This window comes from Stegostoma tigrinum, chromosome 25, assembly GCF_030684315.1.
Source record: "Stegostoma tigrinum isolate sSteTig4 chromosome 25, sSteTig4.hap1, whole genome shotgun sequence".
Lineage (NCBI taxonomy): Eukaryota > Metazoa > Chordata > Chondrichthyes > Orectolobiformes > Stegostomatidae > Stegostoma > Stegostoma tigrinum.
In genome coordinates, this window is record NC_081378.1 from 19,974,719 (window position 1) to 19,995,239 (window position 20,521).

The 20,521-nt window shown below is 42.2% G+C and overlaps 1 protein-coding gene and 1 long non-coding RNA gene across 2 annotated transcripts in view; one reads left to right on the plus strand and one right to left on the minus strand.

Annotated features, from left to right (window-relative positions):
* LOC132210954 (uncharacterized) overlaps nucleotides 1–8,603 on the minus strand; it is a 189,541-nt gene extending 180,938 nt beyond the window's left edge. The window contains exon 1 of the long non-coding RNA XR_009447209.1: nucleotides 8,108–8,603. This is a non-coding gene — a long non-coding RNA (uncharacterized LOC132210954). The remainder of the gene's footprint in view (nucleotides 1–8,107) is intronic.
* shank3a (SH3 and multiple ankyrin repeat domains 3a) overlaps nucleotides 1–20,521 on the plus strand; it is a 730,589-nt gene that overhangs the window by 623,801 nt on the left and 86,267 nt on the right. Inside the window, exon 19 of the mRNA XM_059654527.1 lies at nucleotides 9,012–9,092. Coding sequence (XP_059510510.1) covers nucleotides 9,012–9,092 — 81 coding nt within the window. The remainder of the gene's footprint in view (nucleotides 1–9,011; nucleotides 9,093–20,521) is intronic.

Genomic DNA, 20,521 nt, shown 5'->3' on the forward strand with positions numbered 1-20,521 from the left:
TTTGTCATTTTATATAAATGATTTGGATGTGTACAGAGGAGGTATGATTAGTAAATTTGCAGATGACACCAAAATTGGAGGTGTAGTAGACAGCCAAGAAGGTTACTTCAGAGTACAATGGGATCTTGATTAGATGGGCCAAGAGGCCGAGGAGTGGCAGATGGAATTTAATTTAGATAAATGTGAAGAGCTGCATTTTGGAAAGGCAAAACAGGGCAGGACTTATGCAATGAACGGTAAGGTCCTGAGGAGCGTTGCTGAACAAAGATCTTTGAGTGCAGGTTTGTATTTCCTTGAAAGTGGAGTCCCAGGTAGACAGGAGAATGAGGAAGCTGTTTGGTATGCTTGCCCTTATTGGTCAGTGATTTAAGTATAGTAGTTGAGAGGTCATGTTGCAGCTGTTCAGGACATTGTTTAGGCCACTTTTGGAATACTGTGTGCAATTCTGGTCTTGCTGCTATATAAAGGATGTTGTGAAACTTGAAAAGGTTCAGAAAAGATTTACAAGAATGTTGCCAGGGTTGGAACTAATCGGGAGAGGCTGAATCGGCTGGGGCTGATTGCCCTGGGGTGTCAGAGGCCGAGGTTGGCCTTATAGAGGCATATAAACTCATGACAGACATGGACAGGGTGAATAAGCAAGTTTGTTTCCCCAGGGTGGGGGAGTTCAAAACTAGAGGGCATAGGTTTAGGACAAGAGGGGAAAGATTTAAACAGGCCCTGAGAGGCAACTTTTTCACACAGAGGGTGTTGCGTGTATGGAATGTGCTGCCAGAGGAAGTGATGGAGACTGGTACAATTAGAGCATTTAAATGGGTATATGAATAGAACGGCTTCAGAGGGATACGGGCCAAATGCCGGCATTGGGATAGATTAATTTGGACATATGGTCAGCATGGATGAGTTGGACTGAAGGGTCTGCTTCCACGCTGTACAGCTCCATGACTCTATATTTGATAGCTATGTTGAATTTACTCTTCTATAAGACCATAAAGATATAATAGCAGAAGTAGTCCATCAAGCTCATCGATTCCACTCTGCCATTCAATAAGATCATGACTGATCCAATAATCCTTAATTCCATTTTCCTGATTTTTCTCCATAACTCTTGATTTCATTGCTGATTAAAATTGTGCATGTCTCAGCCTCGAATATACATCATGATCCAACCTCAACAACCATGTGTGATACGGAATTCCACAGATTCACTAGCCTCCGAGGACAAATTCTTCTTATTCTCTATCTTAGATGGACAACCCTTATTCTGAGATTGTGCCCTCTGATTTTAGACTCTCTTACAAAGGAAAAAAAAAAATTCTGCATCTACCTGTCAAATCCCCTAAGAATAATGTTTCATTAAGGTTGCCTTTCATTCTTCTAAATGCTAATGAGTACAGGCCCAAACTACTCGACCTGTCCTTACAAGACAGTCTCTTCATACTTGGGATCACCCTAGTGAACCTGCTTTGGACTGCATCCAATGCCGGTGTATCTTTCCTTAGATTACGGGGGCAAAACTGCTCAGAGTTTTCCACCTGTGGTCTGAGTAGTTCTTTGTATAATTTTATCAAGATCTCCTTATTTTAATGCTCATACCCTGTAAAATAAAGGCCAGCGTTCCATTGTCTTCCCTATTACCTACTGAACTTGTGCGCTAGATTTTGTGTGATCTACGCAGGAGGACTACAGTACTGTAACTTTCTGCTGTCTTTAGTGATTTAGTTAATAATTAGCTCCTCTACTCTGCCTGCCAATGTGCCTAACCTCACATTTCTCACATTATATTCCATCTGCCAAGTTTTGTCCACTTGCTTAACCTGTCTGTATCCCTCTGCAGACTCTGTGTCATCCTCACCACTTGTCTTACCACCTATTTTTGTGCATTCTGCAGACTTGGCTATAATAGTGCCAGTTATTATGTTTGTTTCCACTCCTTCTTTTGCACCTTCATTATTTTTGGAATGCTATTTGTGTATTCCACTGTGAAGACTTCCACAAGTAATTTAATCAACTCCTCTGCTATTTCCTAGTTCCTCATTATGACTAGGTAATTGTTTATCCGCACTGGCACTTCATGATTAGGAGACAGATCCACACAATTCTCCCCATCCATATTCTTCCAACCCAAAAACAGCATCATGATGTATTGTGGGTAAGAAGGGAAAAAATAGTACAACAGCATGGCATGAGCATACAATCAGCACACAGACAGTAATCCCAACTTGAACCTTGGACCATGACAAAGCATACCAGTTTGAAATATTTAGAGGAACACATGGATTCGTGGAAAGATATGTTGCTGTGTCCAGTTTAGATCATACAACACTGTAATGAGCAATGGTCAAGTCCTGTGAAGAAATAGACAAAATATCCAAATTTCATATCATCAACCACCCTTCACACAGGATGGGAACTGAAATAATGATAATTTCATGCTAGACAACAACCACACATCCACCTCAATGATACACATCCATCCACAGTGACTGATTACACGCTCGCAGAGTGTAGCTACAATGTCGTGATTGTTATATTTAGACAAGTCATGTTTTATGTTTACCAAGGTATTATCTGAATATACAGCCAATTTGGCCAGATTTTCTGACTGCCACTCTGCTGCTGCTTTTTTTGCATTGAGAAGGGGCTCCGCATTTCAGACAGGAGATTCCAATTACGGTTTGATCAGAAATGCAGCAAGCTTTAAATTTAACAGGTCCTTTGTAGTGCTGGATACCAGGGGAAGGCATAACATGCCCCTTTTTTCAGAGTAGTCAGTTGCCTTATTCTGTGACTTTAATGTCAACATCATAGACAGCCACTTTGACAGCCACTGTGAAATGTTACATACATGAGGTAACGGTGAAGGTAGATACCAGGGTGCCATGTTGGTAGGGTACTAGGTGGGTAGAGATGAGGGTGCCTAATGTGGGAGTGATGGAGCTTTTAGGGCAGGACGGGTGGTTGGGTGATAGCAAGCCCAGCTTGGAGCTGTGTGTTGGATCCAATTCAACAGGTAGGTTGCTACATTCTGTAAGAGCAGTAGAGCATGTTGGGTCTAACACTAAATAAAAACCAAAAGAACTGCGGATGCTGTAAATCAGGAACAAAAACAAAGTTGCTGGAAAACCTCAGCAGGTCTGGCAGCATCTGTGAAGGAGAAAACAGAGTTAACATTTCCAGTCCGGTGACCCTTCCTCAGAACTGATGGTGGCTGGGTAAACATCAGTTTATATACAGAAAATAGGGAGGTGGATGGCATAGGGAGTCAACGATAGGATAGAGCCCAAAGAGAGAGAAAGACAGTTGGACAGACAAAGGAGTTGCTAATAATCAGGCTGGGAGGGTGAATAGTTGTTAATGGGTACTGTAAGTGACTAACAACAGGGGGTGTATAGTGGCAGGCTATGTGGTAACAAGGCCTGGCGTATGGGGTGGGGGGCTGGGACATGGGAGAGTTTAGGCCTAAAACTATTGAACTCCATATTGAGTCTGGAGGGCTGTAGGGGCCCCAAGCGGGAAAATGAGGTGTTGTTCCCCCAGCTTGCGCAGGATTTCACTGGAACACTATAGCAAGCCAGAGACAGAGATGTTGGCCAGGGAGTAAGGTTCTAAAGAAATTATTCTTCATGTAAGCATAGACAATGAATGTTGAGCATCAGCTGAGCCCAATTCTCTCTTTAGGAAACACGTACGCATAAATAGGCATACTATAACACACAGTACGAGGCACAACTTACCTGCTCAAACAATTCAGGCATTCTGTTCACTCCATCCATAGGATGGCTGGGTGGCTCAGTAGTTAGTACAGCTGCCTTCCAGCACCAGGGATCTGGATTCGATTCCAGGCTTGGGTAATTGTGCAAACTCCACAAAGACATTCTCACTGTACCTACGTGGGTTTCCACCAGGTGCTCTGGTTTCCTCCCACAGCCCAGAAATGTGCAGGCTAGGTGGATTGGCCATGCTAAATTGCCATATTGCATCCAGGGATGTACAGGCTAGGTCAATTAGACATGGCAAGTATGGGTAGGGCCAAGGGCTGGGTCAGAGCCGTATGCTTTTTGGAGGGTTAGTGTGGACATGATAGCCTGAATAGCCTCTTTCCACACAATGGGAGGTCTATTTTGAGTGGATGTTTTTAACCTTGGTACAGTGTGTAGCCCTTTCACCTTTGAGTCTGAAGGGCATGTTGTTGTCTTTCAAATGACCTTTTCAGCCAAGCTTCATCTGCTGCTTAGGTGGGTGCAAGAAATTCTGCAAAATTATTTGAAGAAAAACAGGGCACCTGCCAAAGTGAACATGGAAGTGCCTTTAAAAGGATGAGGTAAATCCATAAGGGAGAAATGAAGTTTGTTCAGGAAAACTGGATAAAATTGAAAGAAGGATGTTTATGTGGACCATAAACACGTATAGAGATCAGTTGGGCCATTTCAGTGCTACCATTTCAATATAATTTTATGTCCTCATCAGCACTTAACTCTCAAACAACTTAACATAGATGATCCAGTCACTATGTCATTTACTATTTGCAGGAAATTGTGTGTGAATTGACTGCTGCATGTGTTACAATATTACACCAGTAAATTAAATATAAATATCTTTAGGATGTCCTAAAAGACTTTATAACAGTTTAAATCTGTCTTTTCCCCCTCAATCCACATCAATCGAATAGATTTTTGGGTCATTTATTAATAAACCTTTGGTCTGTAGATTTAGAAGGTATTTATTACTTCAGTGCATCTCAGTCTGTAATTTCTGCCCATTGAAATAGGGAAAGTTGAACTATTACATCTTCCCCTTATTATTCAAAGAAGAACTGGAAGTCTGTAAAGTAATTAGCAGCATGGTTACATGAACACCTCTGCCTATCTGTGCTTACAGAAATATATGTGCCCTGAATGCCTAATTCAGCTTCTTCTGAATAAAAAGGCCATGCCATAAAGCTGCTCTCATTAAAGAGAAACAACTGGTAGTGATTTGACCTGAGGGTCACCACCACTCAGGCAAGGGTAAAAGTTGAGGAGTCCTTCATGATATTCTCAGCCAGTTGGCATGTGTAATTGCTTTCCAGCTAATTAAGATAACTGGCCACTGCCTGCCAACCACTACCACCACCACCGTGCCCCCCCCCTCCCCTGCTCCCACACAGGCTATGAATTAACTATAGTGCAGGGAGGCCAAGCTGTCTCCATACCAGCACGTGCAAGTGTGGGGAAAAGAAATTCAGATTATAATACCCAATTGCATAAACAACCCGACAGACTAAGTTTCTGACTGATAGAAACCTGCATTGATTATTCCTTACCATGTTTGTACATTTTTATGTGCAGCCCAACAATTAAACTGTTTGCTGGTAAACAAGAGAATATGCTGGTAAGCAAGAGAATATATGTCACTTGAAGGGCATGAGGGTAGGGACATCTGTGACAATGGTTAATATCTCACAGATAGATGCTGCAAAAGAGCAATGAATAGCATTGTGGGCATAACTACATCATGTGGATTGCACGATGCAAGAAGGTGGTCATCACAGTTTTCTCGAGGGCACTTAACAATGAGTAATATTGATATCTTAACCAACATCCTTTGAACAAAGAAAAGCTCAAGAAATTAAATGGGGCATTCAGAAGAAATCTGTTTAACCAGAGAGAAGAGAGAGAGAGAAAGTGGAACCTTCTGCAAGAGGGAGCAATTGAAGTGAATCATATACATGCAATTACTGGGATGTTGGATAACCAAATGACAGAGAGGGAGGAGAGATTTTTGCTAATTAAGATAATGAAAACGATTGGAAGTGAAACATAAAAACTGGCATGGAGTGGTTGGCTGATAGGATTGTTTTTGTGCTGTATTTTCTTATTACTTCTATTAAATTTATCCTTCTTTATTTATCTACCTATTCTATTTGTCTCAGCTATTCCTTAATGTGATGAGATCCACACTCTAACCACTCACTGAGTAAAGAACTACTATGAATCAATCACTGAGTAACGTCAGATTGGATTTCTAACAGTTCTCATGCTTTTAGGACAATAGCGTAGTTGGTGTCAATTTTTGCCATAATGCATTGGAGATCTTAAAGCCAATCACTAGCTTATTATTACAGCCAAACCTCCACCTCACCGCGCCCCCCCCCACCACCACCATCTCCACGTAATTTAGGTGGCTAAGTGGAAATTTAAGAATGTTTTTTCAAATGTTAAGTTCTATTGGGCTGAATAGGGAAAATCTATTTCCTCTGGTAGGTGAGTTAGTGAAACTTCAGTCCCAATAAGTTGTTTGCCCTGTCACCTCTCAGTTATAGTTGTAGATGCAACCGCTGCTTTAAATATTTGAGCACATAATCAAGCATGGTATTGAGGGAATGCTGCAATGTCTGAAGTATCATGCTTTGAATAAGACATTAAACGAAGGCTCCATCTGCTCTCTCGGGTTGACAAAAAAATCTCAGGACACTATTTAAAGAGGAGGAGGGAACTCTCCCTAGTGTTCTGACCTATATTTATTCCCCCAACTAACATCACAAAGTAAGACTGCCTTGCTAACGAAAACAAAATCAGTTGTATTCCATCAGTATTTTCAGAACTGGTTAATTAGTTATGACAGTGTTACATAAATGCACGTCCTTTCTCAATAGAGAGCAAGTATGGAATGGAATGTGGTTGAGGCTCAGCTTGCTGTTTCTATTGGAGAAATATTAGATAAATATCTACTACATCAGGAGACACAAAGTTTGAGAGGCAGGAGCACCAATTTTGGATAGCTTTAGCCATAAGGTAGCACAAATATAAAAGAGCCAAGTAACCTCATTCTGTATAGCAAAAAGATCTATGGCAGTTAAGGATGCTGTACATGATATGATGTGCCAAACAAGAAACACTTTCAACTCATTTTCTGCCAAATCCTGGAAACAGATTCAGTCTGAATTGTGATTTCTCCTGAGCTCTCTCCTCACTTGCCAGAGTAGCAATATTTTTATTCATGGCCTCTCATCATTAACTTGCCAAACAGACAAAATGAAATTTCGCCACATCCCATAAATTGAGGTAATCATGACTAATTAACATCAAACTGTATAAGATTCTGTTTACAGTGACTGCCTGTTCCACTTCAACTCTGTATATTGGAGGGAGGGAGCAGTCTCATTACAAGATACAGCATTACAATGTATAGAGCAGACTGATGTTGACTAAGTGTGATAGGTGATACCATCATTTACAAATGGGGTAAAGTCAGAAGTCCATCACAGAGCTGGGGAAGGAACGTTTCGGGCACCCAGGATGGAACGGGTTGAATAAACTGTAAGATTCATCCACTGTACAACAGAATAATCCATGTACAATGTTTTATCTGATGGATAACTTTTTCCATAATGCAGCACTTCCTCATTACTGCACTGGTGCTGGTAAAGGAGGGGGTTTTCAACCCACAACTTTCTGACTCAGAAGGCAAAAATGCTGCCAACTGAACCTAACAAATGTTAATGCCAGTTCTAAGTTAAAACCACTCAACTGTAACTGCACTGAATCTGTGGAAGGGCGGCCCTTGAATTAATTTCAGCATACTTCATTTTATATGTGTGTGTATTTGTATGTCCACATCTGTAGATATATTTCTGTATATCTGTTTGTCTTTATATGTGTACAAACATGGGCATGTGTATAAATGAACTATATTTACCATACCTTGTTTACCTCTAAATTTTTAGCTCAATAACAATGAGGTGTTAACTTGTTTACTGACGGTGAGCTGCATTAATTTTTAACATAGTTGATCCTTGAGCCTAATCTCTAGTTTCCAAGCAATAAAGTTTGTCTTAGCCAAAAGGGGATGAAATGATGTCACAGAGACTGAAGGGTGGGGGAAGGAAAGGGGCATAAAAAAGACAAAAAGGAAAGGAATAAACTAAAACAAGGAGGCGGAAGAGAACACAGGAGTGCGAGGTGGAAAGGAGGAGCAGCCAGCAGAGAGAGAGAAAGAACGATCGGTTGGAAGGACGAGGGGGCGAGGGTTGGAAGACTGTTGGTGCTGTACACGATCCCATGCATTTGGTGGTGTTAAATCTACTGTGTGCCATCTTTAAAGCACTATTAGCCTGCCCACTCACCTCACAAGAAGAAATGTTGACAAGCTGCGGTGAAGAGACGGTTTAGATTGGGTGACCGTTTGAAAAGAAGCAGTTCACGCACCATTTAAAATAAAAAGAGCTGGAATCTATTTCTCTCTTTTTGCCTGCTGATGCCGTCGTTCTCAAAATCCAGCTTTCAGGGATGGTCTGAGTCCTCACGCAGGCCTGATCCACATCTCAAACTCCTGCGGTTTTAATCATTGCTGCCTTATTGATAGCCAATTTCCTTTTATATCTTTTTTTAAAAAGGACTTATTTACAAATGGATACAGCCTTATCCTGAGCAGAGAACTTATATTCACACTTGGTACTTCTAGCAGGGTGTCTGAAGCACGACTATACAACGAGGGAAAGTGGGAGGAGGAGGAGGAAGGGGTTGCCTACTGGCCTTGTTTCCATGGTATTCCCTGTTGAACATTTGAATGCTGTATTGTTCGTATGCAAGCCAGAGCCTGGAAAAATCTCGGCTCACCTGAAACTGTGGCAACGGATTGAATTCCTTTACGCTTCCCAGCTGGATGCTTTGAGGGGGGAAAGCCCCTCTGTGTGTGAGGCATAAAAGTAATTTGCCTGCTGTTTAAGCAGAGAGCCCAGCCTGACACTGGGAATGCAATGGTACTCTTTAGGAAGCAGCACTCAGTGGAGCATTTCTGTGGGGGCGTTTCACATCCCAAAGCCCATTAGGCCCGAGCTTCCTGCACGAGGGATAGTATGAAGAAATTTGCTTCCACGCGCAGCCTGAACAAGATCCTCCAGCAGTGTGGTGACTCCTGTCATGATTACGACGAGATTCAGGCAGTGGAGAAAAAATGGCATCTGCACATCGGGGCTGTAAGAAAGGTCCTGGGCAGAAAGTCAAACCTCTCATCTCTTTTTATTTCAGCCCCACCACCTCCGAAGAGAGCACCAAGTACCACGCTGACTCTCCGTTCCAAATCCATGACTGCTGAACTCGAGGAGCTAGGTAAGGGAACTCTCGTTCATTAATGCAGCATGTTTTGAAATGTTTATATCGACTAACTGGTGCTTCACTGCATTTGTTACTTTACAGCCTGTATTGTCCAGCTCCTATGTGTGCGTGATGCACAGAGCTAAGGTAAACGGGGATGATTCGCGCTCATTTGGACCAGCGTGGCTCATCAGTTTTTAATTATCATGTCCTGTGCGTGTATTTAAAATCAGGATTTGGATCTTCACTGGCAAAACTAACATCCAGTGTAAGGCCCAGGTTGCCCTGTGGAGTTAATGGTTGGGAATCTTCTTTGCAAACCTTGTGGTTATAGTATTAGCATGAATTACATTGAGAGTTCTAATAACGTATGAGGCAAAAAAAAAACATGAGGATTCAGTCTGAATAAGCATGGAATCAGCTGGAGGCCATATCAAATAATAACGAAAGTAACTCTTGTTTGCCCAGTAAACTGGGTGTGAAGGAACGATTACTCCGGCCTCATAGTTCAATACTCCCAATGTCAAAGTATCGGTTTCTATACTTATTCGTACAAAATAAATGGGAACAATCTTATTCTTTCCAATATCATATAACTGGTGACTTTCAAAGTCAGTCCTGATGTTGAACTGTAGAATGGGAAAGGCTTTAGAGCTATGAATATTAATTACTTCAGTATGCTAATACTCCCACCAAAACCTCTTGTCCCTAACTCTTCCTCCAATGCCAATCTGACTAGTACTCTAACATTCCCCTTGAATAGTATATCTCCAATACTCCAAACCATCCCATTGTAGCTCATCCCTCCAAACAGCAACATGGAAAACACTGGAATCTTTTAAGAGATACTGTTGGTGGCACGATGGCATGCATTGGTGCCTCCCAACCCCAGGGACCTGGGTTCAACTCCAGCCTCAGACAACAATTTTGGAGTTTGCATGTTCTTCCCTTGTCTGTATGGGTTTCCTCTGGGTACTCCAGCTTCCTCCCATAGCTCAAAGATGTGCTAGTTATGTGGATTGGCCAGGCTATAAATTGCCCTGTATCTGGGGCAATTTTTTCTTAGTGTCTAGGAAGGTGTAGACTAGGTGGATTAGCCACAATAAATGTAGAGTTACAGGGATAAATTGGGATCCTCTTCAGGAGGTGTTTGCAGACTCGATGGGCCAAAATAGCTTCTGTGTGCACTGTAGGGATTCTGTGATTCTATTTGATAAGCCACTTAGAAAATCATAGCATGATTGAGAAAATCAGTACAGATTTATGAATGGGAATTTGGACTTGGCTGAACTGTTCGAGTTCTGAGGTTATAACTAGTAACTTGGATAAAGGGTGTAGTGTATTTACATTTATAAAGCATTCCGTAAGACGCCAAACAAGAGTTTATTTCACAAAATTAGGATTGATGAAATTCCGGAAAAAAAATCAGCATGGATCAAGGGATGAAAAGAAAGGGTAGGGATAATCAGATGATTTACCATTGACATTTTGTTACTCATGGAACACCACAGGGATCACTGTGGGGATTTCAGCTTTTTGCAATTCATGTAAATGACTTTAATGAGGGAACGGAGTCTACTTTATAAAAATTTGGATTTGAAATCTGAACCAAGAAGCGCTCCACCTGCTTCAGAGGTGTGCAATAATATTTCTGAACAAGTAGATTGAAAAGTTTCTAATTTCAGCTTTGATGGGGGGTTTTGCAGCATTGTGGAAGTGTCCCTAACTCTAAGCCAGGAGGCCCAAAGTCTTGTCCACTCCAGAGGTGTACAATAATATCTCTGAGCAGGTCAATTATGTATACAAAACATAAAAGCTTCAGAAGTATTCAGGGCTCTTGTGGTGTAATAGTACTGTCCTTAGCTCTGCATCAGGAGGCCTGATTTACACCCACCCTCCTCCAGAGTTGCATAATAACATCTCTAATATGTCAATTATAAAATGTCTAAGAACTAGGATCTTATGGGTAACTTGGTGAAGGTTTTATGAAAGAAAAGAGTTGGGTTCTTCTCCATTTCGGAGTTGGTTTCTGGACATGGACAGGGGCCAAAAGGGAATGATGGAAACAGATTATTGTGCTAAATTATACTTTCACAAAAAAACACCCTTGTCAATCTTAAAAGTCTTTTACTACCTAATTCAATGTCTTGGCATTGGTCTGTTAAAGAGTCTGACATCCGGTATTGTAAGAGCAGTAATTTCTCATGGGATAGCCCTTCTGTTCAGTCCCTACAATAAATTCCATGTCCTAATTATCAACTCAATTCCTTGTGTCACCATCCCAATACACCTCTCTATCGTTTTAACCTTACATTCTTTAAATTGCTTCTTGAAACCTAATATCTTGACCAAGCTCATGCCCTACTTTCTAATCCATCTTTCATGGTGTCCATGGCTCACTGTCTGATATTTTTTTTCCAAAATGCTCTTGTGAAGCATTTTGGGAAGTTTTATTATGCTAAAGGTACTGCATAAATACAGGTTATTGTTGTATTAATGCATGATGTTCACTTCCTTCATAATTCCTCAGATAATGAAGCAGCCATGCACTTATGCAATGAATCTGAACAATGTTCAGTTTTGACCTAATAAATTGCATTAAAGGTTTGCTACTGAATTACCAAGCAATACCTATCTCCAATAAGAGAGTTCTAGCTACCTCTCTTGACATTCAGTGGCATCACCATTATCCAGAAACATAACAGCACCAACCACATCAGTACAGTGCTTACAAGAGAAGGTCTGATGTTGGCTAAGCTGCAGTGAGTAACACACTTCCTGACTCATCTAAATGTCTACCAAGAGTCAGTCAGGAGTCACTGGATGGAATACACTCCTTTATCTGGATGAGTGAAGCTCCAACAACACCTAAGAAGCTTGATGCCAACCAGCCCACTAGATTGACAGCTCATCTGCCACTTTAAGTTCACTCACTCAGTCATAAGTGCACAGGGGCAGCAATGTGTATCATCTGCAAGATACACTGCAGCGCATCCAGACTTCTTCAGTAGTATGTTCCAAACCCGTAATCTCTTTCACATAGAAACTGCAGAGCGACAGATAAATTTAGAACGCCACCAACTCCAGTTTCTCTCCAAGTCATACACCATACGTACAAGAAAATATGTCAATTTGCTGACGAGAATCCTGAACTATCTACTAAACAGCACACAGTCTTTCCCACACAGACTACAGTAATTCAAATAAATATTTCACTACCACCTTCCCAAGGAACAATAAATACTGATATTCCCAGTGACTTGAATGAACAAAAAATTCCCAGACAGCCCTAGGCAAAATGTTTCAACATTGTGGAAGAATGTTGCAGGTTGCAGTGAGACTTGGATAAACTGCAGAATTGGGCCGAAAGGTGGCAAATGGAGTTTAATATGGATAAATGTGAGGTGATTCACTTTGGGAGGAATAATAGGAAGGCAGAATACCGGGTCAATGGAAAGATTCTTGGTAGTGTAGATGTGCAGACGGATCTTGGTGTCCATGTACGTAGATGCCTGAAAGTTGCCACCCAGGTTGATAGTGCTGTTAAGAAGGCTTACGGTGTTTTAGATTTTATTGGTAGAGGGATTGAGTTCCAGAGCCACGATGTCATGATGCAATTGTACAAAACGCTAGTGCGGCCTCATTTGGAATATTGCGTGCAGTTCTGGTCACCCCATTACAGGAAGGATGTGGAAGCGTTGGAAAAGGTGCAGAGGAGATTTACCAGGATGTTGCCTGGTCTGGAGCGCAGGCCCTACAAAGAAAGGCTGAGGGACTTGGGTCTGTTCTCATTGGAGAGAAGGAGGCTAAGAGGGGATTTAATAGAGGCATATAAGATAATCAGAGGATTAGATAGGGTGGACAATGAAAGTCTTTTTCCAAGGATGATGACTTCAGCTTGTACAAGGGGGCATAGCTACAAATTGAGGGGTGACAGATAGATTTAAGACAGATGTCAGCAGCAGGTTCTTTACTCAGAGAGTGGTAAGGGCGTGGAACACCCTGCCTGCCAACGTAGTTAACTCAGCCACATTAGGGGCATTTAAACAGTCCTTGGATAAGCATATGGATAATGTTGGGATAGTGTAGGGGGAGGGGCTTAGATTAGTTCACAGGTCGGCGCAACATCGAGGGCCGAAGGGCCTGTTCTGCTGTATTGTTCTATGTTCTATCCCTACCATTGACTTCTATCCAGTAAATTATCAGTAACTCAACTGTGATTCCCAGCAGAATGAAATAAGCTGACATTCAGTGTTTAATTCTGACAACTAGGTGAGGTGCTAGAAATTATCACTCTTTTTGATATGATTACCTTCTGAAGGTGATAGAAAAGAAGAAAAGTAGAGAGGCCTTTTGGACTGGGTGCATAGTACAGGAAGTAAGTAAATTGTTCTTGGCTAATCATTACCTCAGTAAAGGTAGTAGGTATCAGAGCCATAAGTACCAGAAGTTTACAGTCAACCCCATAACTGTGCTCCCATTGATGCCAGTACCCCTGAACTACGGTCAGACAACGATCAGAATTTTGGAGCTTGCTACTGAACAAAAATTCACCTGGACCAGCCATATACATATTGCGGCTACAAGGGCCGGTCAGAGGCTAGAAATCCTGCAGCTGATAACTTAACTACAGACTTCCCAAACACTCTACAATCTACAAAGCACATATCAGGAGTGCAATGGAAATCTCTCCATTTACCTGGATGAGTGTAACTCCAACAAAGAAGCTTGACACCATCCAGAACACAGCAACACATATGGTATGGAACCACATCCTAAAACACCCATGCCCTCCAGTGTGTACCACATGCGACATGCACTGCAGAAATTCTTTGAGACTCTTTAGACAACACCTTCCAAACCCGTGACCACTACCATATCGAAAGACAAGGCAAGCAGAGACATAGGGAAGTGACCACCACTGGCAAGTATAGCACCATTCTTTCGCTGTTCTGGATTAAAGTCCTGGAACACATCACCCCAACTCTAAACAGCACTAAGTTTATCTACACCAAATGGGCTGCGGCAGGTCAAGAAGCCAGCTACCTTCACTTTCTCAAGGACAACAATAAGGAATGGGCAGTATGCCTAGTCAAGATCCCATAAATAAATAAAAGGAGAGAATCTGGCCAGCATCTCCATGACCCTCGTGGCAGAAAGTGCAAGTACAATTTGCAGTTTGATCTGTGACCACCTCCATTATTGAGTAATTCACTGAAACTTTCAAAGACCACAAAGGAAGACTGGCTATTTATTGGTTGACGGGTTCATTTAAGGAATAATCATTTTGGAAGGATAGTAGCAAACAAACAAAAAGGAGAGCTAAACCAGAAGTTCAGTATCAACAAGAACATATTTAACAATTTACTCATTTCAATGACTAATTTTTTTTAAAAACGATGTAACATAGACTCGTGAAAGCAGAGATTTTGACTGGCAGTGAGACAAGTGATTCAGTTGTGTGGTTTTCAGAGTATAGTATCAAAATTAGTCAGACACCACACTCATGAATGAATCATGTAAATAATTTGAATAATTTGGATATTCAATAAATAAGAGCATGTTCATTTCCCCATTAGAGGTACATGACTAATATTACATTTAAAATAGGATGTCAAATTACACTGAAAGTGGGCTCAGTTACAGAGCAGCAACACGTGTTTTGGATGAATTAACCAAACAGACTTGACTATAGGGAAGACTTGCATTTCCTGTTTTCTTCAGTTGAGCACAACTCTGAGATCAACCTGCTGGCTCAGTTCTTTTTTCTCAGTTTTGATTTGATTAGAGTCAGAATTAGTTTGACGCTATAGAAAATCTTTGACAGTTATAAGGCTACTAAACCATTCATAATCGCCACATTCTGAGTGCGGCAGGCTCCCCTCTATGTGGCTGTAAACACAGGCATAATGACAACTTCAGAACTGGGAAAACCTTCACTCTCCTGGTAGAAAATAAGAGGACTTGTATGTCTTAAACCGTATTATATATAGAATGACAGAACCGTGTACATTGGAGGGAACAACAAACCCTCCATAGAAACAATAGGAGCCACTATTGAATTGTAAATATTTGCAGTCTGTGAATATTACAGAAAACAGCATGCATTGCATACTGTAGTGATTATCATCCAAAGCATCTCATATAGAGAATGCGGTCTTCTCTAATATAGAACAGCAAAGTCTATATGTGTTGTAGAGGATAGTAACTGCTCTATCTATTTTACAGGGTAACATGTCCTGTTTGCTGTTCAAAAGCAGGTCCAATGTAAATTCTACAGAACAGCAGCCACAGTTTAGATGCAAGGAAATCACAGCCCTTATAAATATTATAAGGAATACCAGCCCCTGTATATTTTGTTGGGAATAGCAGCTTTTGCATGTTCTGGGAAATATCAGCACTTATACCCTGGATCCTTATAGTATATGTTGTACTGTATATTATCAAATAGCATCTCCTGGACATTTTAGAGGCAATGGCTGTGATTACATTATCAAAAACATGTTACTGTGGGTATACTAAAGGTAATAACAGCTCTGGTGTATATTACAGAAAATCTAACAGATTAAGGGCATTATCAAGAATAGGAGTCCCCGTAAATGAATAAAAAATAGTAGCCCGAGTTTGTATGAGAAGGAAAAGCAGGTCTTGTATATGATAGGCAATAGTAGTGAGTTTTATGCAAAGCAGTTTTTAGGGAATAGCTATTCCATTAATTCAGAAGAAATAACAGCACTTGTGCACAGCATAGAAACCTGTTCAGTTGCTTTTCTTGATTTGCATAAATTATCCCTGTTCCATTGTTATGAAGGAGGGTGCTGAGAACGCAGGTTTCATGCACGTTTTTAGTTTGTTTGCTATTAATCCATGTTTGCCTTATCAACTTTGACTTGACAGCTATGGCTTTGACAGGCCTGGATGAGTTTCATTGGCTAGGCCAGCATTCATTGCCTATCCCTAACTGCCAGAGGGCAGTTAAAAGTCAACAACGTTGTAAGGGTCTGTACTCATATGCAGGCCAGTCCAGATAAAGATGACAGATTTCCTTCCCTAAACGACATTAGTGATCCAGATGGGATTTTTACAATAATCCAACAGTGTTTACTCAATCACCATTAGGTTAGTTTTTTTAAATTCCAGATTTGTATTGAATTCAAATTTCACCATTCCTCATTGTGGGATTCAAACCCTTATCCTCCAGAATGTTAGATAATAAAATGTGAGGCTGGATGAACACAGCAGGCCCAGCAGCATCTCAGGAGCACAAAAGCTGACATTTCGGGCCTAGACCCTTCATCAGAGAGGGGGATGGGGTGAGGGTTCTGGAATAAATAGGGAGAGAGGGGGAGGCGGACCGAAGATGGAGAGAAAAGAAGATAGGTGGGGAGGAGAGTATAGGTAGGGAGGGGATAGGTCAGTCCAGGGAAGACGGACAGGTCAAGGAGGTGGGATAAGGTTAGTAGGTAGGAGATGGAGGTGCAGCCTGGGGTGGGAGGAAGGGATGGGTGAGAGGAAGAACAGGTTAGGGAGGCAGAGACAGGTTGGACTGGTTTTGGGATGCAGTGGGTGGAGGGGAAGAGCTGGGCTGGTTGTGTGGTGCAGTGGGGGGAGGGGACAAACTGGGCTGGTTTAGGGATGCGGTGGGGGAAGGGGAGATTTTGAAGCTGGTGAAGTCCACATTGATACCATTGGGCTGCAGGGTTCCCAAGCGGAATATGAGTTGCTGTTCCTGCAACCTTCAGGTGGCATCATTGTGGCACTGCTGGAGGCCCATGATGGACATTTCATCTAAAGAATGGGAGGGGGAGTGGAAATGGTTTGCGACTGGGAGGTGCAGTTGTTTATTGCGAACCAAGCGGAGGTGTTCTGCAAAGCGGTCCCCAAGCCTCCGCTTGGTTTCCCCAATGTAGAGGAAGCCACACCAGGTACAGTGGATGCAGTATACCACATTGGCAGATGTGCAGGTGAACCTCTGCTTAATGTGGAGAGTCATCTTGGGGCCTGGGATAGGGGTGAGGGAGGAGGTGTGGGGGCAAGTGTAGCATTTCCTGCGGTTGCAGGGGAAGGTGCCGGGTGTGGTGGGGTGGGAGGGAACAAGGGAGTCACGGAGAGAGTGTTCTCTCCGGAAAGCAGACAGGGGTGGGGACGGAAAAATTTCTTGGGTGGTGGGGTCGGATTGTAGATGGCGGAAGTGTCGGAGGATGATACGTTAGTGGGGTGGTGTGCGAGTGGGGTGGCTTGGGGACCGCTTTGCAGAACACCTCTGCTCGGTTCGCAGTAAACAACTGCGCCTCCCAGTCGCAAACCATTTCCGTTCCCCCTCCCATTCTTTAGATGACATGTCCATCAGGGGCCTCCTGCAGTGCCACAATGATGCCACCCGAAGGTTGCAGGAACAGCAACTCATATTCCGCTTGGGAACCCTGCAGCCCAATGGTATCAATGTGGACTTCACCAGCTTCAAAATCTCCCCTTCCCCCACCGCATCCCAAAACCAGCCCAGTTCGTCCCCTCCACCCAATGCATCCCAAACCAGTCCAACCTGTCTCTGCCTCCCTAACCTGTTCTTCCTCTCACCCATCCCTTCCTCCCACCCCAAGCCGCACCTCCATCTCCTACCTACTAACCTCATCCCACCTCCTTGACCTGTCTGTCTTCCCTGGACTGAACTATCCCCTCCCTACCTCCCCACCTATACTCTCCTCCCCACCTATCTTCTTTTCTCTCCATCTTCGGTCCGCCTCCCCCTCTCTCCCTATTTATTCCAGAACCCTCACCCCATCCCCCTCTCTGATGAAGGGTCTAGGCCTGAAACGTCAGCTTTTGTGCTCCTGAGCCTGCTGTGTTCATCCAGCCTCACATTTTATTATCTTGGATTCTCCAGCATCTGCAGTTCCCATTATCACTGATACACTTTTAACCTCCAGAATGTTAGTTTGGTTTCTGGATTATTAGTCTGATGATATTACCATTACTCCACCTCCTCTCCTTTGAACTATTGTTTTAAACAATGAACAATAAATATTAAAACTATCTGTAAAAGCTTCTTTCTGTGGGATGTAAAAGAAAAGTATTAGCAGAGGCGGGAATAGATCCATTTCGTGCAGATACTTGAGAATTAATAACGGAAAATAGAGAAGTTAAATAATTACTTTACAACTGTTCTCATTGTTGGGGGCGGGGGTGTGATACAAGAATTTCCCATAACAGGGATCCTAGGAACAAGTGAGAATAAGAAACTGAAAGAAATCAGTTAAAAATGGTACTGAAGAAAGTAATGAGATTGAAAGTTGATATATCCCTGGACCCAATGATCTACATCCCCAAATATTGAAAGGTCTGGCTGTAGAGATAGTGGATGCATTGGCAATTGTCTTTCAATATTCTATAGATTCGGGAATGGTGCCTGCAGATTGAAAAGTTGCAAATGCAACCCCCTACTTAAGAAAGTTGGGAGAGATAAACTGGCGAACTATGGACCAGTTAGCCTGACTTCAGATTTGGGAAATTACACAAAACTATTATAAGGATGTGATAACTGAACAAGTAGAAAATAATGTAATGATTGAACAGAGTCACCTTGGATTAATGGAAGTAAAATCATGTATGACAGGCTTGGAGGTTTTTGAGGCTGTTATGAACAGAGTAGATATGAGAACCAGTGGATATGGGGACCAGAAGCTTACACTCACCTTCATAACTGTGGTCCCATTGATGCCAGTCATTCCTGAATGAAGGTAGGACAACAATCAAAACCTTGGAGATTTCCTGGCCTTATAAATATCTGAAACTCATTTCCAAAGCAAATCGCAAGCTCAGATTTTGCTGCATATTTGCCTTTTAAATATCCAAATATGTTTAGCATCCACTTTCTGAATGTGACCAATGGACCTAGATGGGTACCAAACTTATCTCTCAGCCAATTAGTGATTCTGCTAAAATTGCATTGTATCACTGGAACTGATTTAGCATAAGGTCAGGATCCGGAAATGTTCCAGGCATCAGGTTCCCGAACCTGGAATGAAAACTTGTCCCTTGAGTCCTTGACAAGGAATACCAAACCTTGTTTGCACTGCAGGAAAAAGCAGACCCTGTGACTGTTCAAAACCACAGCTACACCTATGCTTCACAACCCTGGGTAAATTATGAAGAAAAGCAGCTCCTGATAAAAAAATGTGGACCCTATTTCTTTAAAGGAAATTGGAGCCCATGTGTTCCTTACAGGAAACTACTGTCCTTTAATTTTTATATTCATACCCAGGAGGTGGTCTTGCTGCAAGAACAGCATTTATTTCTCATTCCTAATTACCTTTGAGAAGTTGGTGGTGAACCTTGGACCACTGCAGTTCTTGGGGTGCAGGTATCCCCACAGTGCTGTTAGGGAGGGATTTTCTGGAATTTGACCCACCGACAATGATAAAATGCAGATATTGTTCAAAGACAGGATGATGAGTGACTAGGAAAGGGAATTGCAGGCGGTGGTCATGCTTGCATGCATCTGCTGCCCTTGTCCTTCAAGGTGGCAGAGGGCATGGTTTGAAGGTGCTGTCTGAAGAGGCTTGCTGAGCAGTACTTCATTCAGCAATGCAGCACCTATGCATATTAAGATGAATAGTATTCACCATAATTTAACAGGAAGAGTAGCCACTTTGTGTATGTTTTGTGTATAAAAAGAACTAGCCCCTGAATGTCTTAGACAGAGTACTGGAACAGAAACTACAACCTATGATATTATAGTTATATGCTATATAAGATTGCTATGTAGACAGAATGGTTAAAAAGGTGTTCCGCACGCTTGCCTTCCTTGCTTAGTCCTTTTTGAGTATAGGAGTTGGGACATTATGTTGAGGTTGTAGAGGACATTGGTCAGGCCTCTTATGGAATACTTTGTTTAGTTCTGGTTGACCAGTTATCGGAAGGATATTATCAAGCTGGGAAGGGTTCAGAAGAGATTTATCAAAATGTCGATTAGTATGGAGATTCGAGTTACAAGGAAAGCTAGAGAGGCTGGGACTTTTTTCACTGGAGTGTAGGAGGTTGAAAGGTGACTGAAAAAAGTTTTAAAAAATAATCAGAGGTATAGGTAGAGTTGATGGAGTATGGAGCTGGAGGATCACAGCAGGCCAGGCAGCATCAGAGGAGCAGGAAAACTGACGTTTCCAGTCGGGATTCTTCTTCAAAAAAGAAGAGGGATCCCAATCCGAAACATCAACTTTCTTGCTCCTCTGCTGCCTGACCTGCTGTGTTCCTCCAGCTCCACACTGTGTTGTCTCTGACTCCAGCATCGGCAGTTCTAACTAGTTGATGGTAGCTGTCTTTTCCTTAAGATGGGGAATTTCAAGACTGGGGGGTAGATTTCTAAGGTGAGAGGAGAGAGATTTACAAAAGACATGAAAGGCAAATTCTTTAGTCCCAGTCCCAGAAAAATTATTTGCATGTTGATT